Below are 24196 nucleotides of genomic sequence, written 5' to 3' on the forward strand. Positions count from 1 at the left end.
AGGTCCACATATCTTTTGGAAACACAAGCAGCCAAGAAACACAAGGTGTATTTAAAGAAAAAACCAAAAACCTGTCAGGGGTCTCATGTGATCCAGCCTGCAGAATCCTGTTCTTAGCTTAGTCTTTTAAATGCTTTAAAAAAAAATATAATAATTTTTATTAAGTTTTCCATTTAACAATCCAATCATATCACATTAATTATTCCAAATTGTACCAATACATATCATAAAGTCTGAATATTTTGCCAAATTATAAATTTTTGTTGGGGGTTCCCATGCTTCGAGTTCAGTAAGGGTCAAGTCATCTCATATTTCAGCTGCTTTTAGTATTCACCAATCCCATCTTTCGATCTTCTTGTTGTTATCTTTTTTCTTCTTAATGGCCTCTGAGTTGTTCCACAGGCGAGTTAAAGTAAACATTATTATGCTTCTGTGTGAACTTTGTAAGGCTCTCCCTTTTTTAAAGCTGGTAAGTCTTTTGTTTGCAATAAATCTAGACACACTGATCCATAGTCTATTAAATGCTTTTAGGAGAATTTTATTTCACATCATTGGCTTTACACACACTCTCTCTCAAAGGTAGACACTTCATACAACTTGGACAATAGCAGCAACAAAACTCTTTAGGTATAGTTTTGCTTTCCTTAATGGTTCTCTTTGAAGAAACTTTCTTCAGCATACAGTAAAAAATAATGTGGTTACGTGATGGTCAAGCCTGTATTATTGTAAGAAAACCATCCAGCTCCATCTGGTACGCAGGCTGAGACCCTATCTGCCTGCGGACTGTCTCCCCAGAGTGGTACATGCTCTGGTTATCTCCCGCTTGGACTACTGCAATGCACTCTCCATGGGGCTACCTTTGAAGGTGACCTGGAAACTACAACTAATCCAGAATGTGGCAGCTAGACTGGTGACTGGGAGCGGCCGCAGAGACCACATAACACCGGTCTTGAAAGACCTACATTGGCTCCCAATACGTTTCCGAGCACAATTCAAAGTGTTGGTGCTGACCTTTAAAGCCCTAAAAGGCCTTAGTCCAGTATATCTGAAGGAGCGTCTCCACCCCCATCGTTCTACCCGGACACTGAGGTCCAGCACCGAGGGCCTTCTGGCAGTTCCCTCACTGCGAGAAGCCAAGTTACAGGGAACCAGGCAGAGAGCCTTCTTGGTGGTGGCACCCGCCCTGTGGAACGCCCTCCCACCAGATGTCAAAGAGAACAACAACTACCAGGCTTTTAGAAGACATCTGAAGGCAGCCCTGTTTCGGGAAGCTTTTAATGTTTGATGTATTATAGTATTTTAATATTCTTTTGGAAGCTGCCCAGAGTGGCTGGGGAAGCCCAGCCAGATGGGCGGGGTATAAATAATAAATTATTATTATCATTATTATCCGTCTTAGTTCTGAAATGAATGTCCAGAGTCTTCTGGGGTCAAGGTTTTTAAAACTGTGCATTCCTCCTTTATTTTATTGATTACGCTCATGTTTTAAATCACCACTTGCAATGAAGAAAAGGGAGTATGTGGTGTTGTTGCTCTATGTTGCCATGAAAGGGAAGTGGCAATGGTGAGTTGAGGTGCCTGGCTTACAGCACTGCTGCTGAGACGCTGTTGCCACCACTGAGCAGGCAGATTGCTTGCTTCTCTATCATGGGAATGTGATGAAAGCCAAGCAGTGGCATAGAATCATAAATTGTAGATGTGGAAGGACCCCAAGGGTCATCTAGTCAAACCCCCAGCCACGCAGGAATCTCAACAAGATCATACATGACAGGTGGCCATCCAATCTCTGCTTAAACACCTCCAAAGAAGGAGAGTCCCAAGGGAGTCTACTGTCAAACTGCTGTCAGAAAGTTCTTCCTGATGTTTAGTCAGAATCTCCTTTCTTGTAACCTGAATCCATTGGTTTGGGTACTAGCCTCCGGAGCAGGAGAAAACAAGCTTGCTCCAGCCTCCATGTGGCAGCCCTTTAGATATTTCTAGATGGCTATCCTATCTCCTCTCAGTCTCCTCTTTTCCAGGCTATATATACCCAACTACCTCAACCATTCCTCCTGAAGGTTGGTTTCCAGACCCTTGATAATCTTGGTTGCCTTACTATGCACATGTTCCAGCTTGTCAATATCCTTGTTAAATTGTGTTGCCCAGAACTGGACACAGTACTCCAGGTATGGTCTGACCAAGGCAGAATAGAGCGGGACTGTTACTTCCGTTGATTGGGACACTATGCTGCGGTTGACACAGCCAAGAATAGCATTAGCCTTTTTTGCTGCTGCATCATACTGTTGACTTACATTAATCTTGTGGTCTACTAAGACCCCTAGATCCTTTTCACATGTACTGCTGGCAGGCTAGGTTAATTTTATATTTGTGCAGAACCTTATCTTTGTCCCTACTGAAATTCATTTTGTTGGTTTGGGTCCAGTTCTCCAATCTGTTCAGGTCATCTTGAATCCTGTTTCTGTCTTCAGCAGTATTAGCTACTCCTTCAAGTTTGGTGTCATCTGCAAATGAGCAGAGCTTCACACTACACACTGGAACTCACTGGCACCCTAATTATGCCACGCCTGTCCCCAAACCTCATATTTTGTATACTCCTTCGGAAGCTTTTGATGACGTATTTTGAAATTTAAAAATACAGGTAACAATGTGGGGTTGGCTGGTTTGGGCATGTGGCTCAGCACCGCTTCTATATTTGTCCACCACCTGCAAACAAGTAAGCCAATTACTTGCAGGGAACCAGCTACAGGGAACCAGGCAGAGGGCCTTCTCGGTAGTGGCGCCCGCCCTGTGGAACGCCCTTCCAGCTGATGTCAAAGCGATAAACAACTACCTGACATTCAGGAGACATCTTAAGGCAGCCCTGTTCAGGGAAGTTTTTAACGTGTGATATTTTATTGTATTTTTGGTTTTTATGGAAGCCGCCTAGAGTGGCTGGGGAGGCCCAGCCAGATGGGCGGGGTATAAATAATAAATTATTATTATTATTATTATTATTATTATTATTATTATTATAGTAAGGGGGAGCAATGACTATCAACAGAGCACGGAAGGCAACTTGATCAGGGCCCTCCAAAATTTAGACCCAATAAGTAGTGCAGTCCAGGGCTGTGTTCTGATGTGAGCACTGGCCTCAGCTGAGATGACAGTACCCTGGACAGCTCCATGGAGGACTCACACTGAGGATTGCATGAAAGCTGAGCTCAGATGTTGCTTCAGAAGTAGCTGTTGGGCTCAGATTAAGACTTTGAGTGGACCTATAGCTCTGTTAAAGAAATTGGAGTGCCTGATCACCTCATCTGTCTCCTGAGAAATCTCTATGTGGGACAAGAAGCTACAGTTAGAACTGGATATGGAACAACTGATTGGTTCAAAATTGGGAAAGGAGTACGGCAAGGCTGTATATTGTCTCCCTGCTTATTTAACTTATATGTAGAATTCATCATGCGAAAGGCTGGGCTGGATGAATCCCAAGCCGGAATTAAAATTGCCGGAAGAAATATCAACAACCTCAGATATGCAGATGACACAACCTTGATGGCAGAAAGTGAGGAAGAATTAAAGAACCTTTTAATGAGGGTGAAAGAGGAGAGCGCAAAATATGGTCTGAAGCTCAACATCAAAAAAACGAAGATCATGGCCACTGGGCCCATCACCTTCTGGCAAATAGAAGGGGAAGAAATGGAGGCAGTGAGAGATTTTACTTTCTTGGGCTCCATGATCACTGCAGATGGTGACAGCAGTCACGAAATTAAAAGACGCCTGCTCCTTGGGAGAAAGGCGATGGCAAACCTAGACAACATCTTAAAAAGCAGAGACATCACCTTGCCAACAAAGGTCCATATAGTAAAAGCCATGGTTTTCCTGGTAGTGATGTATGGAAGTGAGAGCTGGACCATAAAGAAGGCTGATTGCCAAAGAATTAATGCTTTTGAATTATGGTGCTGGAGGAGACTCTTGAGAGTCCCATGGACTGCAAGAAGATCAAACGTATCCATTCTGAAGGAAATCAGCCCTGAGTGCTCATTGGAAGGACAGGTCGTGAAGCTGAGGCTCCAAGACTTTGGCCACCTCATGAGAAGAGAAGACTCCCTGGAAAAGACCCTGATGTTGGGAAAGATGGAGGGCACAAGGAGAAGAGGACGACAGAGGACGAGATGGTTGGACAGTGTTCTTGAAGCTACCAGCATGAGTTTGACCAAACTGCGGGAGGCAGTGGAAGACTGGAGTGCCTGCCGTGCTCTCGTCCATGGGGTCACAAAGAGTCGGACACGACTAAACGACTAAACAACAACAACAAATAGCTCTGTTCTGTATGTAACTCCACTTTTATGGAATTGTAAACTTGGAAGGGATCCCAAGGAACATCTAGTCCAACTCCCTGCAATGCAGGAATAGTCCCAACTCTACCTGGGGACTGAACCTGAGACCTTCTGCATGCAAGGCAGGTGTTCTACCACTGAGCTATTGCCTCTTGATTTAAAGGGATCAAACTTTCTCCTGTAGACTGTGCATCAATGGAGCTGGGGAGGCTCTGGTTGAACTTGGACTTGTAAGATAAAGTCCTCAGAGTCAGAGGAGGTAACAAGGCTACTGGACTCTTCTTGCAAAAGTACTTAAAGTGCTTCTGGGGCAGCCCCTGCCCCTGTGAATCCCTGGCCTCATCCCCTGAAGAAGACGAATCTGCCCCCAAGGTCATAGCAGGTAGGTGTGTTAGTTCCAAGGTGACAGTCTGAAGGAAAGGAGCTGGAGCTAAGCCTGTCAGGGGTCCTTTCACAACAAAGCAAGTTGCAGTGACTTCAGTTAGGCCTGGTGGAATTGGATCAGTTCTCAGGGTCAGCTAGCTAAGTTCAAAGTTCAGGTAGTCAGGCCTAGATGGCACCTCTGAAAAATGCAGTTCAGCACTCAAAGCACAAAAATGTGCTCCTGCCATCAGCAAGATCCTCGCTGCATAGAATCCCAGTTTGAGACCCATCCTGGCATCTAGGATCTGAAGTTGCTCCTAACCCTTCCCATTAGGCTCAATATCTTGCCTTATCAGCATCACCCTCCCTTAAATATTATCATCTAGTATCTGAGAACTTACTCCCCCCCCCCCCCGCATGGATTTGCTAAGCACCAGCTGGGTGGATCTTGACAGAACTTTCGACAGATGGCTTTTGGAACTGCCTTTTACTTTTGGCATTTCAGACCTGGGCACATCTGTGGGAGCTGCGGCTGATTCAGTCACTTTCGGAGTTCTCAAGCTCTTTTCTTCCCTTTCCCCCTCCTCCCTCAGAAACCCCACATTAGTTGCAATTATCAAAAGTAGCTGGTAACGCAGATGCTAATTGGCGTAAGCGGCTCTGTCCTTTTTCCTTGATGCATTTGGGGCTTTTCTGAGAACGCTCTGCGAAGAGCCTGGGAGATTTAAAGGTTACAATTAAAGATGCTGCGGTAATTTTCCAGGTTACGATTACCGAAGCAGATATTGTTGGTTCTGCTGCTGCGCGCAATTATCCCGAAACTTCTTTTATATCTAATTTTCTCCCGTTTGCTTTTTGCCGGGGTGGGGAATTGGCAGCTGAATACACAAGTTCTTTCTCAAGGGCATGGAGAAGGGAGTGAAACTTCACACTCTGAGCGGGAAGGGAGGCGGGGGACAGCTAACCTAGTCACTCCTTTTCCTTTGGTCTTTACCATTGGAACCGAGTGGATGATGATAATGATGATGATGATGATGATGATGATGATAATAATAATAATAATAATAATAATAATAATAATAATAATAATAATAATTTATTACTTATACCCCGCCCATCTGGGTGGCTTCCAACAGGATATTGAAAAGATCAAACATTAAAAACTTCCCTAAAAAGGGCTGCCTTCAGATGTCTTCTAAAAGTCATATACCGGTAGTTGTTTATTTCCTTGACATCTGAAGGGAGGGCGTTACACAGGGCGCCACTACCGAAAAGGCCCTCTGCCTGGTTCCCTGTAACCTTACTTCTCGCAGTGAGGGAACCACCAGAAGGCCCTTGGCGCTGGACCTCAGTGTCCGGGCAGAACGATGGGGGTGGAGACGCTCCTTCAGGTATACAGGACCGAGGCCGTTTAGGGCTTTAAAAGTGAGCACCAACACTTTGAATTGTTCTCGGAAACATACTGGGAGTCAATGTAGGTCTCTCAGGACCGGTGTTATATGGTCTCGGCGGCCGCTCCTGGTCACCAGTCTAGCTACCACATTCTGGATTAGTTGTAGTTTCTGGGTCACCTTCAAAGGTAGCCCCATGGACAGTGCATTGCAGCAGTAGGATTTCTTTATTCCCTTGCTGCCTCCACTATACAACCATTTAATGGTGCTGTACTAGATGGGCTGTTGATTTGCTGCTGTAGGGCTCCCCTTACATGCTTACTCAATGGGCCAGGAGGTTTTCTGTACTGTGCAGATTGGGAAGTGTAAGAATTAAGTGTGGAGTCAATAACAGACTAAAACAGTGTAGGCTTTTACCAGATATTTTTGTAAGGCAGCAATGTGAATGGTTTTTGTGAAGATGTTTTTGTACCTATATAACATTCTGGGCATGGGATGCGGGTGGCACTGTGGTCTAAACCACTGAGCCTTGGGCTTGCCGATCGGAAGGTTGGCGGTTCGAATCCCCACAACGGGGTGAGCTCCCGTTGATCTGTCCCTGCTCCTGCCAACCTAGCAGTTCAAAAGCATGTCAAAGTAGATAAACAGGTACCGCTCCGGCGGGAAGGTAAATGGCGTTTTTGTGCACTGGTCTGGTTTCCCCAGAAGCGGCTTAGTCATGCTGGCCACATGACCCAGAAAAACTGTCTGCGGACAAACGGCGGCTCCCTCGTCCAGTAAAGTGAGATTAGTGCCGCAACCCCAGAGTTGTTTGTGACTGGACTTAACTGTCAGGGGTCCTTTACCTTTACCTTTTTAACATCCTGGGCACCACCATTTAAGAAGGATGTTGACAAGTTGGAACATGTGCAGAGGAGGGGATGATCAAGGGTCTGGAAAACAAGCCTTCTGAGGAACGGTTGAAGGAGCTGGGTATGTTTAGCCTGGAAAAGAGGAGACTAAGAGGAGATATGATAGCCATCTTCCAAAATCTTAAGGGCTGTCACATAAAAGACAGTACAAGCTTGTTTTCTCCTGCTTTGGTGGGTGGGGCTTGATCCAAATGCTTCAAATTGCAAGAAAGGAGATTCTCACTAAACATCAGGAAGAACTTTTTGACAGTAAGAGCTGTTTGAGACAGGAACAGTCACCCTCGGGAGGTTGTGGTCTCTCCTTCCTTGGAGGTTTTTAAGCAGAGGTTGGATGGCCATCTGTCATGGATGCTTTAGCTTAAATTCCTGCATTGCACTGGAGTAGATGACTCTTAGGATCCTTTCCAACTCTACAATTCTATGATTCTATATATGTTCTTCATTGAAAGACAAAAAGTACATAATTACGAGTGCACAAAGATGCAGATTTGAAGAAATAGCACCCATGTAGAAAACAATGTTTTTGTGGGAGTGGAGAGAAACTGTTTTTAAACAGTTTTAACAGATAGCCAGTAGTACAAATGAAAATGACCTCGTAAAATGCACTCATCTATCTTGACTGTTCTCTTGCTATACTTAGCAGTGCATCAATTTCTATTTTCCACAGTTCTGCTCCTCGAGTTTGGATCCACTGTTTTTTTTTTTTAGTGATTTCTGCTTTCTCCAGCAGTGCAGCTATCTTTCTGAGTACAGCACATAAGTATTTATTTTGTTCTTGGCATGGAACTTCACAGTGGTTTAATGTTGTGACTGTGCATTTAATGTTTAATAAACCTTTTATATTGCCATCATTGGTGAATGGAAACAGTAGGCTAGTCAATCCACAGGTAGATCTGCTATAGATGCCAACATCTGTTTACCCTAATTCTGTAGCAGAGATATCTGGAAAAACAGGCTTGTTTTAAGTTGAGTATGTAGTGATGACAAAATCATAGTGTGGTAATAAAATCCTGGACCATAAAGAAGGCTGATCACCGAAGAATTGATGCTTTTGAATTATGGTGTTGGAGGAGACTGCAAGATCAAACCTCTCCATTATTAAGGATATCAGCTCTGAGTGCTCATTGGAAGGACAGATCCTGAAGCTGAGGCTCCAATACTTTGGCCACCTCATGAGAAGAGAAGACTCCCTGGAAAAGACCCTGATGTTGGGAAAGATGGAGGGCACAAGGAGAAGGGGACGATAGAGGACGAGATGGTTGGATAGTGTTCTCGAAGCTACCAGCATGAGTTTGACCAAAGTGCGGGAGGCAGTGGAAGACAGGAGTGCCTGGCGTGCGCTGATCCATGGGGTCACGAAGAGTCAGACACAACTAAACGACTAAACAACAAAATAAAATTCTAGAGTGCAATGCTATTCATACTTACCCTACAGAAACGGTGGGTATATAAAAGACCCATATAGGATTGTGTTGTTAGATAATGAGAGGTGGACACATGTATGAAATTAAGTTACAAAAGAAAATGACGCATCTGCTGATTGTGCATATTTCCCAGACCTTTAAGGGAAAGTATTCCATGGACCTTTTGAATAGTATTCAGTGGTAAGAAATTAGCAGTGGATCCAGCTGATACTTCATTTCTCTGCTACCAGCCACAAAGACACTCAGCTGCAACTGCAAATGTACCAGGAGATTACCTTCAACTGATTGCCTGCCCTACTTTTTTCCACACTGCTTGGTTGCTTGCAATTTTACAGTTGCAGGTGTACAGCTAATTCCTGGTTTAGAGAGGCATAGTATTAATCACTCTCACTTCACCCCTGAACAAGAGGGTGATTCTAGGCTATTTAAATGTTTAATTTAGAGAGAGAAATTGTTGAGCTTTACAACACCATTCATGTAAATGGTGCTTCACGGCATAAGCATAAAAATAGAGGTCACCACCTAAAGGATTGTTGCCATCAGATGTATTAGTGTGGAAGAGCTAATAGGAATGACCGTGCAATCCTATGCTCATTTACTCAGAAGTAAGGGCCACTGGGTTCAGTGAGGCTTCCTTTCAGGGAAGCGTGCATAGGATTGCAGCTCGGATCAATCCATTTTCCCCTTGTATACATTTTATACGTCCCTGGTGGCTTCTTGCAAACAAACAGAAAAACATGACACTGAACAATGACATCAAATGGAGTAAACTGTGAAATAAAGGAAGCATGCAGAATGGCTAAAAGTCAACAAAGCATTATCAACCCTGCAAGGTAAAAAAAGACTTCCTAATAATAACAACAAATATTTGCCAGCAAAGAGAAGGGAGTGAGATTTCTGTTGCAGGCATAGGCAAACTTGGCCCTCCAGCTGTTTTGGGACTACAGTTCCCATCATCTCTGACCACTGGTCCTGTTAGCTAGGGATGATGGGAGTTTTAGTCCCAAAACATCTGGATGCCTGCCTCATAGGCCTCATCTCCTGTCCTAGCCAATGTGGCACCCAGAAGTTGTTGGACTACAACTCCCATCATCACTGACCATTTGCCATGCTGGCTGGGACAACTAGGGCACCTCCAAGTTAGATTAATCACTTAAAACCAGCCTTAATCAACTAAAACGTTGCCCACTTTTAGGCAGCAGGGTTTTGTGTTTTTTCAAAGAAAGGAAGAAGAAAAAATGTAATTATTTTTAATGTGAGTACTGGCAGGCAGTGATGGCCACCAACTTGGAAATTCATAGAGGAAAGGCTATCAACGGCTAGCAGATTCTTCTTACGTTCATCTGATAAAACCTGCATGATCACTACCTTCTTAAGTGTCCTTCTCTCTTCTCTCATACAATGGAAGAATGCTTCTTCTTAAACTGCAACCCTAGGCACACTTACTTAAGATGAACTTTTTAAACATAAACAAAACCCAGCCCAGAATATGCCCCTACCACCCTAAAGATTGTGCTGAGCTGATGGGCAATGTGCTTTAACTACCACCAGGTAGGTATATCTAGTGCCTGTTTGGTATACCTGGGGGAGGTGCAGTTTGATCTCTCGAGGTGCTGAGCACTCTAAAAAGTTTAACTGGTACTAATTATGAGCCAGGGAAGGCTGCTGAGTGCACATTCAGCTTCCAAAGAACATTGCAGGATGGGGGCCAGAATATAGCACGAATGAGTCCTAATTGGCTTATATAAGTGTTCCTTGGAGCCTGAAGAGCATACAATCAAGACCTGGCTAGCTGATTGTGCAGGGTTCCAAATCGCAGGAAGAACCTATTCAGATACAGCAGCTTTTTCTTTTCAGACATCCCACCTCTGCTTGATGCAGGGGCAGCAATAGGGATGGACAAATTTCAGTTCCTCTCAAGTTTCCATTTTTTATAACCTTGTAGCAGGAAACCCCCCCCCCCCACCCCAATCATTCTGTTTGTACAAACTTCACACACACTCACACTCACACACTACATATGCCACATTTCTGTTATAAATTCATAGAAAAATCAACCATACATCGGATTTGCACTGTTCCATTTTTATTTTACTCCATATGACAAGGACTATCAAAGGGGGGTGGCTTGGTTCTGGTCAGCCATAATCCCTTCACCATCCCAGCACATCCACAGGAGCCCTGCCCAGTTGCTATGTCAACCCTGATGATCCCAGACAGAAGACGATCAAGATCACAAAGAACTTGCATATGGGAGTGGATTCAGCATGGACTGAAACAAAGGACAATGATCAGATCTTCCCTCTGGGGGGCAGGAAACTGCAAACTCCCCTTTGTCTCCTGGAAGTGACTCATGGGCAGGGGGAAAGGAAGAACCAGCCAGGTGACAGGACACTCAGGTTACCACCACAACTCCTCCCTCAACCCCTCCTTTCTGTAATGTATGCATGATGTTTCTGGGGGTGGGCTTGACCTAGAGGATGGGAATTTCAAAAGTTTTTATAAGGTCTGGCACACCATCTTTCTGGGTCTTTCCTCTCTCCTGCAAGTGAGGGGAACACCCTGTTGCAACAGTTCAATAAAGGCCAAGCCTACAGGCTGCTGTTTTGCTCCAAGTTATCCTGGTTGGTGTCTTTGTTTTTGTCCAAGGGAGCCCTCGCATTTTTCCAGTAACAGCCTTAAGTTTAGTTCACTGCAAAGTTGTTCTTCCCAATATACAGTCATACCTCGGGCTACAGGCGCTTCCAGTTGTGCTGTGTTTTTTTGGGTTACGGATTGCCGAAACATGGAAGTACACGGGTTACTTTTGGGTTTCAGTGGTCATGAATGCGTAGAAGCGCCAAATTGCAACCCGCATGTGCGCAGACGTGCTGATGTGGGTTGCGAATGCTGCGGGTTGCAAACATGCATCTCGCACGGATCACGTTTGCAACCCACGCGTCCACTGTAATCAGTTACATTTTCATGAGTACAGTGGTACCTCAGGTTACATACGCTTCAGGTTACAGACTCCGCTAACCCAGAAATAGTGCTTCAGGTTAAGAACTTTGCTTCAGGATGAGAACAGAAATTGTGCTCTGGCGGCGCGGTGGCAGCGGGAGGCCCCATTAGCTAAAGTGGTGCTTCAGGTTAAGAACAGTTTCTGGTTAAGAACTGACCTCTGGAACGAATTAAGTACTTAACCCGAGGTACCACTGTATATGCTTTTTGCACACATTGTATTAAAAAAAAAACCAAGCATTTTTAAACACAGCACAGAAGTTGGAGAAGTGCAGATTTTGAGCCCTAGCTGTGTTTTGGTTCCCTATCTCTGTGCTAAGATTTGCTTTTACGGTTGAAGGAGCCGGATAGGTTTATCCCTGAAAAGAGGAGACTGAGAGGAGATATGATAGCCATCTTCAAATATCTGAAGGGCTGTCACATGGAAGATGGAGCAGGCTTGTTTTCTCCTGCTCTGGAGGGTAGGACTCGAACCAGTGGCTTCAAGTTAGAAGAAAGGAGAATCTGACTCAACATATGGAAAAGCTTTCTGACAGTAAGAGCTGTTTGACAGTGGAATGGACTCCCTCGGAATGTTGTGGATTTTCCTTCCTTGGAGGTTTATAAGCAGAGGTTGAATGGCCATCCATGGATGCTTTAGCTGAGATTCCTGCATTGCAGGGGGTTGGACTAGATGACCCTCAGGGTCCCTTCTAACTCTACAGCTCTACGATTCTTTGAAGAAACCATTAGGTAAATCCTTGGCTAAACCAAGTCAAGCAGCATCATTAAAAATAACAAGTGATTCAGGAGCACAACAAGCTGGTTTGAGATGGGTAGAGTATTAATAGCAGAAATGCTTGCTCAATTTCTTTATAGATATACACATATGCCGATGCATAAGAAGCACATCAATAATGCAGCTTTTATTTCCCAAGCTAAGTATGGGAAATCCGTCAATATTACAAATGACTTCAGTAAACTGTCCCCTGGAAGCCAATGTCTCTCCTATTGATCTAAAAAATGCAAAAGTTCAATTAGACACTGAGAACAAGCATCCTTGGAGCTAAGCTCTCAAAGTCATGTAAAAATAAATTCATTTTCAGATCATGTTAATAGAGCAGGGATGAGAGTCAAGGGATGGAGCAAGTTATGGCTACGATTCAATAGGCAGTTAAAGCGCCATTGATGATGGAGATTATTCAGCAGTTTGCTGTGGCTATTAAAGTCTCCTTCTCCCCTGAGCTGGTTGCATTGACCGCAGTGTAACGTACATAGAGTAATGTTAAGTGCTGTTCGGATCTGAGCCACACAGTTTTGAGATGCAATGAGCATTCAATTTCAGTGCTTGTCTACTTTGATATTTTTTGCTTTCACAGCACCTAAATGCAAACACATTTAGTCAAAGGCCATGGCTGATTTCCTATTGTTGTCGCCAGTGTGGAAGAGACCGTCCTCACATTTTCTCTCACACATGCACTCTTCTTAACTGACTGGTGTTTTAATGAGGCGGCTTCCATTTGTGAATGAAGGGAAAGGGGTGGAATTCTCCACACAAGAAACACCCACTAAATATAACTTTGAGCAGGAGTGTGTGTGTTCTTCAAGGCCACAATGGGGCAATGGGACAAAACCTACACTTAAAGGCATTTTTGTCAGGTGTTGTAACTATGGATAAAGGAGAAATTTGATCCAGTTCACATTTGAAGAGGGGCTGTTACAGTTTGCGCTTTCCAAAGCATTACACAAACCATCGCACAGCCACCCTTGAAAGCTTGCATTTTGTCATAGGGGCCACATTATCCAGCACCCATCCTGAGGAAAGGTGTCTATCGCAAATGCAGTCAAGTTTTAGCAGTCCTTTCCACCCCCGCTTGGGCCTTCGTGACCAATCCTCGGAGATTTTTCTCTCGTTTAGGAAGCAGGCTGAGTAATTGATTGGGGAGAGGGAGCGTGCATTGTAAATGTAAAGCCTTATAAACAGCAACATTGGGCCCTGAACTGCAATCTGTTTGATCAATGGCATTTACTTAGAGGTGGGGAAAGGGCTCCCGCTGTGATGGAATGGAACAATCCCTTTTGCATGTGCCTCACACACAAAAACGGTCTCCTAGAAGCAAGGATGGAGCACAGAGGAAGGATGCGAGAATTTGTTTGAAACCTTCTGAAATGTGTTATTGTCATGGACTGGTTGGACACAAATGAATGGTGGGAGGAACCAGCTGGGAAACCATCAAGGGAAGAAGGATCAGAGCCTGCGGAATAGTGGGGGAAGAGGTGTAGTGGGTGGGGAGGCTGGCAGGCTATCACCCCAAGGTGCAGTTTTTTGGGGGGTGCATTTTGCACAACACCATGCCCTGTCGTGTTGCATCCTTCTCACGGCACACTCTAGCTGGAGGGCACCTTGAGAAGGACTCAACAGCTCACAGTACCCTGCAGCCCCTGCCCTGCTACTTCCTTCTCACCCAGCCTTCCACCTGATGTGCACACCCTGAATTCCAGCCCCTACTCAAATTTTGGGCTGTTTTCTAGTTTGTCTCAGTGCCTTTTATTTCGTCAAGGACTGCAGCAACTCTGCCATTACCTTTGTGTTCACGTTCCCCAATTTATCCAAAGAAGAAAGAAAGCTAAACTTGTGTGTGTGATCTAACAATGCCTTGTCGGCGGATGTGTTCAACGGCGGAACAAGCCAGTGCAACAGCCTTGATGGACTCTGTTGCTTGGGTCAAGGTTTCCAGGAGGATTAATTACTAGCAATTTACAAGATCTTGGAGTGCCAGCAAGGGGTGCTGACCCTTTCCTTTGAAATGTTGCCCCTAGGGGGACAGCGATGGAATAGACTTCACAGTGCTGCTGGCCCGCAGCTCCACTGAAATTTTAGGAGTCGGCAATGATTCACTCTGGGAAAGCTTACGGCTTGCTTCCCCCCATCAATCTGCATCATAACTTGCAAATGAATCACAACCTTGCAATAATTAAAACAAAAACGATAATGTTGTGATTAAAGCAGCCACCATCACATACATGCCAGCAAAATGCTAAAAGAGGACCCTGCTTTCACTGCTACCTGAATTTTGCCCTATAAGGATGAAGGGTGTGTACAGCCCCATCCCCATATCCACCCCACAGCTCTGATCATGCCCCGCCCCCAGTTAGGAACCACCTGCAGCACCTCAGCTTTTGTCCTGAATTAGTTCAGGGGTGGGGTTAATGTTTAATTAGGGCAAAAACCCTAATTAAACATATGTTGCTGAGGTGGGAGGGGTGGGGGAGGAGATGCTGCGTATTAACCGGGGCGGCTGGAGTTCAGTTCTGAGGGGGCTCCTTCAAAGGTGCTCATGCAAGTGAGCACCCCACAGGATCTGTGCCTTGTGTCAACAGCTGTTGAGCAGACACAGCAATTCTGTGGGGTGGAGCATCAGGCAGGAAGGAGAACCAGGTAGCGTCAGGCTTTTACCTTCTCCTGAGAAGATGCAGCCATTTGTTAGGTCGGCCTCAGCTTATTGGTGGATTTTCCTGCCAGATGCTCCACCCTGTGAAAGCCCCAGAATGCTCAGCGACATTCCAGCTGATCCATAGCAATCCATGGCTGTCTCAGCCTGACACCCAAATATCCCTCCTAGAAAGTCAAGTTTGGGCTTGGGACTCATAAGAATCCATTGCACACCCCTAGTAAGAATGTAAGGACAGCCCTTGTAGAGAAGGCCAAAGGTCCATCTAGTCCACCAGCCTGCAAAAAGGACCAGACTGCAACTTCACTCTCCCCGCTTGTGATGCCAAGACACCACCATGCTCAGTTCAGAAGCAGGGACAAAACCACCACAATGAAAAATGCTGCTAACCAGAAAACTGGTGTTTTGAGCCAACCCAGGGATTGTCTGCGGCAGGGTTCATGCATTGTAAGGAGCTGAGTTAGATGGCCCTTGGGGTCCCTTCCAACTCTGATTATATGATTGGGGGGACTTTGAGCAAGATGTCCTCACTGAGCCCCCATCGATGAATTGTCCCACCCTGGTTGCTCTTTCTCTGAGCCCAACACTCAGCCGCCTAAAGAGAGAGAGGTGCTAAGTAAGTGAATGGAGATGAATTCTTAATCATATCACCACTCATTTGGTTTGAGATGACAGGCAAGTTTGAAGGACCAGCAAGGTGCGGCAGCAGGACCCTTCAGCGACATAGGTGCCCATTTCCCCAACCCTACAGGGACATAGGTGCCCATTTCCCCAACCCTACAGGGACATAGGTGCCCATTTCCCCAACCCTTCAGGGACATAGGTGCCCATTTCCCCAACCCTTCGGGGATATAGGTGCCCATTTCCCCAACCCTTCAGGGACATAGGTGCCCATTTCCCCAACCCTTCAGGGACATAGGTGCCCATTTCCCCAACCCTTCGGGGACATAGATGCCCATTTCCCCAACCCTTCGGGGACATAGGTGCCCATTTCCCCAACCCTTCAGGGATATAGGTGCACATTTTTCCAACCCCTGTCACCAACTCCAACTGAAGTCCTCAGCTCAAGCCATATAGGAAGCTGAGGTCCCTGTGGAATTCTACCATGTTTCTTCAAAGGAGCCTTTATTGTAACCAAAGCAATTTAGCAAACTGTTGAGGATTTCTTTCTTTTCTTTAGGAAGCTTTTGAAAATAGCATTGAAGAGATGCCATTTATCTTAGTACAGAGAAGGGATGTTTTGCAATGACAAAATAAGCTTGGGTTGTTAAAGTGGTGTGCGTTAAAGGCATCTTCTGCCAAGGCAGCATAGCTCTTTAGCAAATGGGGAGTGAATCGATAACACAGCACTTAAAATTCTGTGGGCAGAGTCTGCTCTTCCCTCTGAAATTTACTGGTGTTTGGATTGCAAGGCTGAGTGCCATTTCCCACCGCCACCCTGCGAGCTTTGCTTTTATAAAGGCAGGCACTTTGAGTCTAATGTTTTAAGTTAACCGTCATATTTGTGTAGTTGAGGCTAAGGTTGGCTGGTGCCCATTGGGACTAGTAGGGCAGGAGCCCAAACAGTAGGTGGAGCCAGAGACAAAGACAGGCAGAGCTAACTAATTCTTTTTATATATAAAAAGAATTATATATTCCTTATGGACAAAGGCAACAGGCTGCGACGCCCCCTGGGTTTGTTGTAAGCAGGAAGGCTGGCAGGTGGAGGTCGGCTCAGGTCAGATTAGAGTTGATGATACAGCACCCCACTTGGACCAGCCTTCACTGGTTGAGAACGATAGTCCACCTATAACAGACAATAATTTTATTTTCTTCTCTCCCCCCCCCATCCTTGTTATTTCCTTTAGGGAAATTCTGGCCTGGGTTTCAGCATTGCTGGAGGAACAGACAACCCACACATTGGCGATGATCCTGGGATATTTATTACTAAGATTATACCAGGAGGAGCTGCAGCAGAGGACGGAAGACTCAGGTAAACTTATGCATTTGTTGTCTAAAATGTGTGTCCAATATTTGGGTCTGTCCTGGGGGGAAAGCCTGGTGCTGTTGCAGGAAGGGAGGTTGAAAAGGCTTGAGCCAATGACAAAGCCAACTAATTCTAGGTTTATCCCACTCCTCCTCCTCCCTGAGTTCTACAAGGGGTAAAAGTAAGGACTTTTCTCCATGACCCTTGCAAATGTGTTATTTTCCCACATGTGTTTTATGCATTACTTGTGCATTGAAGCATTGAAGTGAGGAGCAGATAGGGCTCATCAACCTGGAAAGGTAGCCCTTATAGGAGAAGGAAAACACTGATCCTAAAACTCCTCTGCCTTGCAGGACATCTTTAGAGGAAGAAACGGCTAAGGTGTTAACCCCAAATAAATCCTAAGTGGAGTCCCTAAGATGGTTGGATGCTGCCCTGTATGCCTCCTTCTGGCATCCAACTCCTGCATCCAAGCTGGTGTCAAATACATCGCCCTGCTCTCCTCTGGACCACATCAGAGAGGCCAAGAGTGGGGGTCTTGTTGTCTGGCCAGCCCAGGACCTCCATGGACCCTGCTCAGACTTGCGCCCCAGAGACACCACTTCAGTGTTGAAGTGGTCCAGTTGGACTTCACCCCTAGAGGCACATTCCATTGCCTTTTGAGACAGATGGATGCCAACAACAGAAGCACCGCTGTTTGTTAACCAATCTCACAGGCTGTTGTTCGATCTGATGTCCTGTTGCTCCTGTCGAAAACCTTGCCCACACATCCCTTGTCCTCAAGCCCTAGAAATCAATGACACTACTTTCTGTCACTGCTTCCGATGGAAATAAGGAAAGAACATGCAGTGACACACCCTGGACTGGTGGTAATTTAAGAAGGCAGGGAGGTGAGGGCTGACTGGGGACAGGTTGAGGATCCAAGCACAGCATCACTGAAATATACTCTGAGTCGAGAGTGGATTTCATGCTCTTTATTCAGCTCATAGTGGTGAGGAGGAATGAATGGAAGTCCCCTCAAAGTATCTGCTTTATATACATTATTTACACAATGGGCTGCACATGATTGGTTAATTCTGGAATTCTACTGTAAGCCAATCAGGTTGTGGATTCACTTATATCTGGAGCATGATTGGGTGGTTCCTGCCAACCAATCATACTGCTGCATTGTTCTTGGACCAATCAGACTGCTGCATTCTGAATCCTATTGTTCTAGGACCAATCAGACTGCTGCAATTTGGATCCTATTGTTCTAGGACCAATCAGACTGCTGCAGTTTAGATCCTATTCAACTCAGTACATAACAATCACTTTCTCTGAACCAGCCAAAACTCAAATTGGCCACCAGATTTTGCTCGGGTTTCTACTGCTGTAGTCGTTTTACCAGCCTCCTGCCAGTTTAACATGCAACTAAAAATCTAGCCTTAAGTTTATTGAATGGAGCTAAAGGTATAATGAAGAAAAATACATCTAATTCTCTTCCCATCTTTCCTCTGCCTGTCTTTTTTTCTTTGTTGGGTTTTTTCTTTCTTAAAAATGAAAGAAACTGTGCAGCTGAATTGATTGCCAGGGTAAAGCAAGGAGATCAATTTTCCATCATTGCCATCCTTTATAGCGACTCACTCAATCTCTTGTAAGATTGCGAGATTCCTGCCTGACAAAAGCAATCTTTTTGAAAGAAACATATTGTGCAGCAGCCGTAAACTTTGCGATAGAACCGCTCAGTTAATATGACTCAGCCATTTGGAACAGGAATCTGCGGAGGAGCTAATTGTGGTCACTAGTGGGTTTAAGCTGTGTTTGCTACGCATAGGATTTCAGAAATCTGGCTGTGAGCAGTCCTATAAACTAATGGAAACCTCGTCCTCCTAAGCATGGGTCTTAATGTAGCCAATCTGATGCAGTCCATGTACAAAGGGGAGCTATAAGGAGCCTCTGGGAAAGCTCAAAGTTTGCCGCAGTACAAAAGTGTTTAGGGGGAGAAAACCCTATGTGTAGGAGCCCGCCCAAAAAAGGACTGGGCATGCTCATTAGCAATGGAATGTTGACTGAGTGGTCTGGGGCAGAAACCAAGGGGAATGGAAATAAGTATTCTGGAACAGGGGATGGCTGGCTGGGATCATAGAAAAGAGCTCTGGAATGCAACATTTTGTTGCAGACCCCCCTTGTAGAATAACTTATTAAAAGTAAAGACTAGATATTTTTTATTATTATCTTGAACAGATTTTTTTTATCCTTGACCTGTCACCAGCTTGCATCTTGAAGTCACTTTGAACTGAGAAATAAAGAAATTATGATATTTTTCTTTCTTTTTGGCAGAAGTGCATGAAATCTGTCAGCATGCTAGCCACTGTAGAGTGGATAAAGCCTGGCCAATGACATTTGAGAATAAAACAATAAAAGCAGTTGAAAACAACTATTTAAAAAATGAACCAAGAGGATTAAACCACACACCAACCTTCTACATATCCAGATAGGCTTGTCTGAACAAAAACGTTTTTAGCAGGTGTCAAAAAGAGTAATGTAGCCACCTACCCAATGTCAATACAGTGGTACCTTGGGTTACATACACTTCAGGTTACATACGCTTCAGGTTACAGACTCCGCTAACCCAGAAATAGTGCTTCAGGTTAAGAACTTTGCTTCAGGATGAGAACAGAAATCGTGTTCCGGCAGCAGCGGGAGGCCCCATTGGCTAAAGTGATGCTTCAGGTTAAGAACAGTTTCAGGTTAAGAGCGGACCTCTGGAACGAATTAAGTACTTAACCCGAGGTACCACTGTATACAGGGAGTTCCAAGTGTAGGTGCTGCCACACTAGCATATCAATTTCTTACAACTGCAGACTGAACATTGTGTGACACCAGTTCTGCAGGCTAGGTGCTCATGGGATCAGTTTGGCTGCCCTTGTGGGGATTTGTGTGCAGTCTATATATTATTCCAAAATGCTTACCAGCTCAGGGCCGGTAGCTATGCAAATCTCTTGGTTGTGTGTGTGTGTGTGTGTGTGTGTGCAGACCTCTGGCAATGCTATTTGCTCAGTGCATAATTTAGCTGCAAGTTAATAAAGAAAGGAGACCTTTACCCTATTAAAAAACCAACATGCTTGTTTTGCAGGCAGCGGTAAATTAGAGCCTCCATTAACAGATTGTGTATGTTGCTTGCTTTATGTTGGGAAATTTATGAGCTCATTAAGTTAGATCATTTCGGATTTCTGGGCACATTTTTTGTGGTTTTTGTTTTCTTTTGCTGCTATCAGAAGAGTAATGGTCCTGGCACGAACTCAGCAGTGGAAGTGTTTCTGAAGTTCATAAGGGGGATATTTGGAACATGTCCAGATTGCTGTGCAAGAGCTGGGAACGAAAATAAATCCAAATGCTTCATAAATAGGCACTTGAGGCGTCCGTTACACTGGGCCAAATGCTGCTTCTTTTAATTGCAAGCTGATAACCATATCTGATGGAGACAGAAGCAAAGCATTCTGTCTATCCTCTTTGGCCTTGTACGGCCAAGAACATGGGCTCTTCATTCATTCTCCTCCTGAACCCCTTCCAGTCACATTTCACAGGGAGCACCAATCTGGAGAAAGACACTAATGTGCTCCTCAGAATACTGGCTGGACCTGGGCAGATGGGAGCTCAGGGATGAGAGATCTATTGAGAACAAACTTTAATCTGCAGGTGGAAACTTCTCATTGAGGTTCCTCAAGTCCCCAGATTGGCTCTACCAACCCATGCTAGCCACTGGATCTTTTTGGACGGGAAGGAATTCGAGAAGGCTTCATGTTGCTTTTTTATGCTCCGGTATCATGACTTGCTCCTCGGCAGATTCAGCATGAGTAATAGAAAGTACTTTTTCATTTAGCTCATAAACTACAGAGCTTGCTCCCCCAGGAGACAATGACAGCCACCAACTTGGATGGCTTTGAAAGAGGATTATCATGGAGGTTAAGTCTTATCAGTGGCTGCTTGCCATGACAGAACCTCAAGCATACTTCTGAATACCATTTGCTAGAAACTGCAGGAGGGGAGAGTACTTGGGTCCTGCTTGTGGGCTTACCAGAGGCATCGGTGTGATGGCCTGGGACTCGGGCTCAGACTCAGAACCAGAGGAGTCTCAGTCTGCACCAGATCCTCTGCCTCAGGTGGCATCAGAACCAAGTCTGGGGCCAGATTCTGAAGAGCCCCAGTCTGCACAGGTTCCCCTGCAACAAGCACCAGCTGGGCCGAGTCAGGGGCCTGAGGCTGCCCTGGCTCCAGATGCGGGGATGACCTCGTGGCCTTCAGCTGGGCCATCACTTACAGCTGCTCCACTACCGGTTGGGTCAGGAGAGGCTGAGGCGGCCTCTGGGTCTAGTAACCCACCGACATCTCCCGAGCTGCAGAGACTAAGGTCTGAGAGAAGGAGAGACCTGAGTACTCATAGGAGGAGTTCTCACCTTCGGGCGAGACAGGGAGGTGAGTCACCGGGGGATCAGGACCGGCCATTACCCTGACATAGATAAAAGGCTGTCGGACCCCACCCCAGGTTGCAGGAGCAACATTGCTGTTTGCTAGAACCTGCCTGTGACCCTGTGCCTGACCTAGCCTGGTTTCCTGCCTTGACCCTGTCGGACTGACTCTTTGCAGAACCCTTGGATTCGGGACCGGACCTGGACCGCTCGGGTTTACCCCCGGGCCCAGCACAATCTGGTTGGCCACTGTGAGAACAAAATGGTGGACAAGATGGGCCATTGGCCTGATCCAATAGACTCTTCTTATGTCCTTATGTTCTTACGTGTTGCCTCCTTGTATACCCTGACTGACTGACTCATACATTCTATGGGTCTGACCTTTGGCTCTGCTGCTTGTTAAATGGCTCCCCCCCCCCCCCGCCGGCAATCATATTTATTAGTTTTCCTAATTATTAACAAAACAAATTCCTAGATGTGTCCCTACTTCCCCCAATTGCTGCTTGATGTTACATATTTATTTCTAATTTAGACTGCATTCCTTATATTCAATTTACTATTACTATTACTATTGTTGTTGTTGTTATTATTATTATTATTATTATTATTATTATTATTATTATTATTATTTGCTATATACTGGTACATGTTACATTCATAAAAAAATGCATTTATACAGATCATGCATTTTTTCCTTAATTAACATATACCCAAAAATACAAAAAGAAAACAAGAATAAAAAATAGAAAAGAAAAAAAGTAAAAAGAAAATATATTAAAAAGAAAATGAAAAGGGGAAAAAAGAAAAAGAAAGAAATTGGCAAAATTAACAGAAATAGTAAGATATCAACAAAATGAAAACATCAGGAGAGAATGGGATGTCTTTACAAATTATATGAAGAAGCTCTGTTCCACAAACTTTTAGTTTAGGCTAAAAACTCCACAGGTAAAAATTTGTCTCTGCACAAGGTTTATAATGATTACAGACAACCAAAGATATGAGCCTACAGGAACTGTATAGTGATCAAAGGAAGTCAACCTTTATTTCTTTTTCAATTTACAATTATTGATTTTTATTTATTTTTTTAAATTCCTCTTTCCCATTACCCGCCAGCTGTTGATTTATCAATTCCTGCTTGTACATTTACATAACGATAGGTAAAGGGACCCCTGACCATTAGGTCCAGTCATGACTGACTCTAGGGTTGCGGCACTCATCTTGCTTTATTGGCCAAGGGAGCCGGTGTACAGCTTCCAGGTCATGTGGCCAGCATGACTAAGCTGCTTCTGGTGAACCAGAGCAGCGCACGGAAACGCTGTTTACCTTCCCGCTGGAATGGTACCTATTCATCTACTTGCACTTTGATGTGCTTTCGAACTGCTAGGTTGGCAGGAGCAGGGACCAAGGAATGGGAGCTCACCCCGTTGCAGGGATTCAAACCGCCGACTTTCTGATCGGCAAGCCCTAGGATCTGTGGTTTAACCCACAGCGCCACCCGTACATAACGATACTACATACTTAAAGGACAAAAGAGGTTACACATCTCCTTGCCTGATTGTTAAATGGTTCCTGACTCACCCCAGAAAGAAGGTTTAAAGTTGCTATTTTCTAAGTTCAAACAGCATTTCTAGCCAATGCAGCAAAGTCAACTCTAAACCTCTCCCCTTGGATTTAAGAAGCATTCCTAGGTGCTTTCCTGGCCACCTATCTCAGAATGACTCACTCTGAAGAGGGACCTTCTTGGCCTTTCCTAGAACAAAGTGGGGAGCAGGGGAGAGGCAGAAAAGCTACCGCTTCTGCCACCAGATTACATAAATTGATAAAATGAGGAGAGGGTAGCAGTAGTGGGGAAGAGGAAGAGTCAGGTGGCAACTGTGGCTCAAGAGGAGCAATGTTTTATGCTGACCCTATCACAGTCTGTTGTTCATGGTCCAGCTTTGACAGTGAATGAAGGACCAGGATGGTTTTAGAGGGCAATGAGTGGCAGCAGGGCTGTCTTAAGCATATGCAGCGCTGGGGTGCAAAGATCTGCCCTGCGCCCCCAGTTGCCCCATTCCAGGTGTGCAGGAGGGCGGAGCCGGCCGGCTGCCTCAGCATCTCATTGGCTCGGTCACCTCCGAACTCGTAGTGGAGAGCCGCTCACAGCAGAAGAGTCCACAGCGGCGCTCCAACTGATGGACGGGCTCTTCCCTGGACTCAACTCTCGGGCCCCGGGCTCTCAGCCTGGCGCCCCTGAAAGCCCAGCACCCAGGTGCCCCACACCCCTAGCACCTATGGGTAAGACGGCCCTAAGTGGCAGTAAGGTTCAAATCAGATCTTCTTGTGTTTCCGTGGTGACTGGTTTAGCTCAGATTAAATTGAGCCAATCTCATTTGAACTGAGGGCAGAAGCTAAATCCATAGCTGTTGTTGTTGTCATTTAGTCGTGTTCGACTCTTCGTGACCCCATGGACCAGAGCACTGCCAGGCACTTCTGTCTTCCACTGCCTCCCACAGTTTGGTCAGACTCATGTTTATAGCTTTGAGAACACTGTCCAACCATCTCGTCCTCTGTCGTCCCCTTCTCCTTGTGCCCTCAATCTTTCCCAGCATCAGGGTCTTTTCCAGGGAGTCTTCTCTTCACATGAGGTGGCCAAAGTATTGGAGCCTCAGCTTCAGGATCTGTCCTTCCAGTGAGCACTCAGGGCTGATTTCCTTAAGGGCTGAATCCATAGCTAGTTCTGAAATATTATTTATCACGCCAGGAGCTGTAAAAGTTAAAGACAAGTAAAGGCCGAGCCACTGGTTGTTGTTGTTTTTTTCAGTCTACAAAATGTGTTGATTACTATCTCCCGGGAAATTACACTGAGTTTTAAGAAGGCTGCAGAATCCAAAACCAGTATTGTGAGGCTTAACCCAGATGATTGTTTCATCAGTGGCTCTGCGCTCTGCTACAGCAATTATG

At 45.2% G+C, this 24196-nt stretch overlaps 1 protein-coding gene across 6 annotated transcripts in view; it reads left to right on the plus strand.

Annotated features, from left to right (window-relative positions):
• Positions 1-24196, plus strand: part of DLG2 (discs large MAGUK scaffold protein 2) — a 904765-nt gene that overhangs the window by 644187 nt on the left and 236382 nt on the right. For all 6 annotated transcript variants that reach the window (XM_083499674.1, XM_083499676.1, XM_083499678.1 and 3 more), the window contains one exon: positions 16687-16811. In XM_083499674.1, the coding sequence (XP_083355800.1) occupies positions 16687-16811 (125 nt within the window). The remainder of the gene's footprint in view (positions 1-16686; positions 16812-24196) is intronic.

This window comes from Podarcis liolepis (assembly GCF_965112155.1).
Source record: "Podarcis liolepis genome assembly, chromosome: 4".
Taxonomy (NCBI): domain Eukaryota; kingdom Metazoa; phylum Chordata; class Lepidosauria; order Squamata; family Lacertidae; genus Podarcis; species Podarcis liolepis.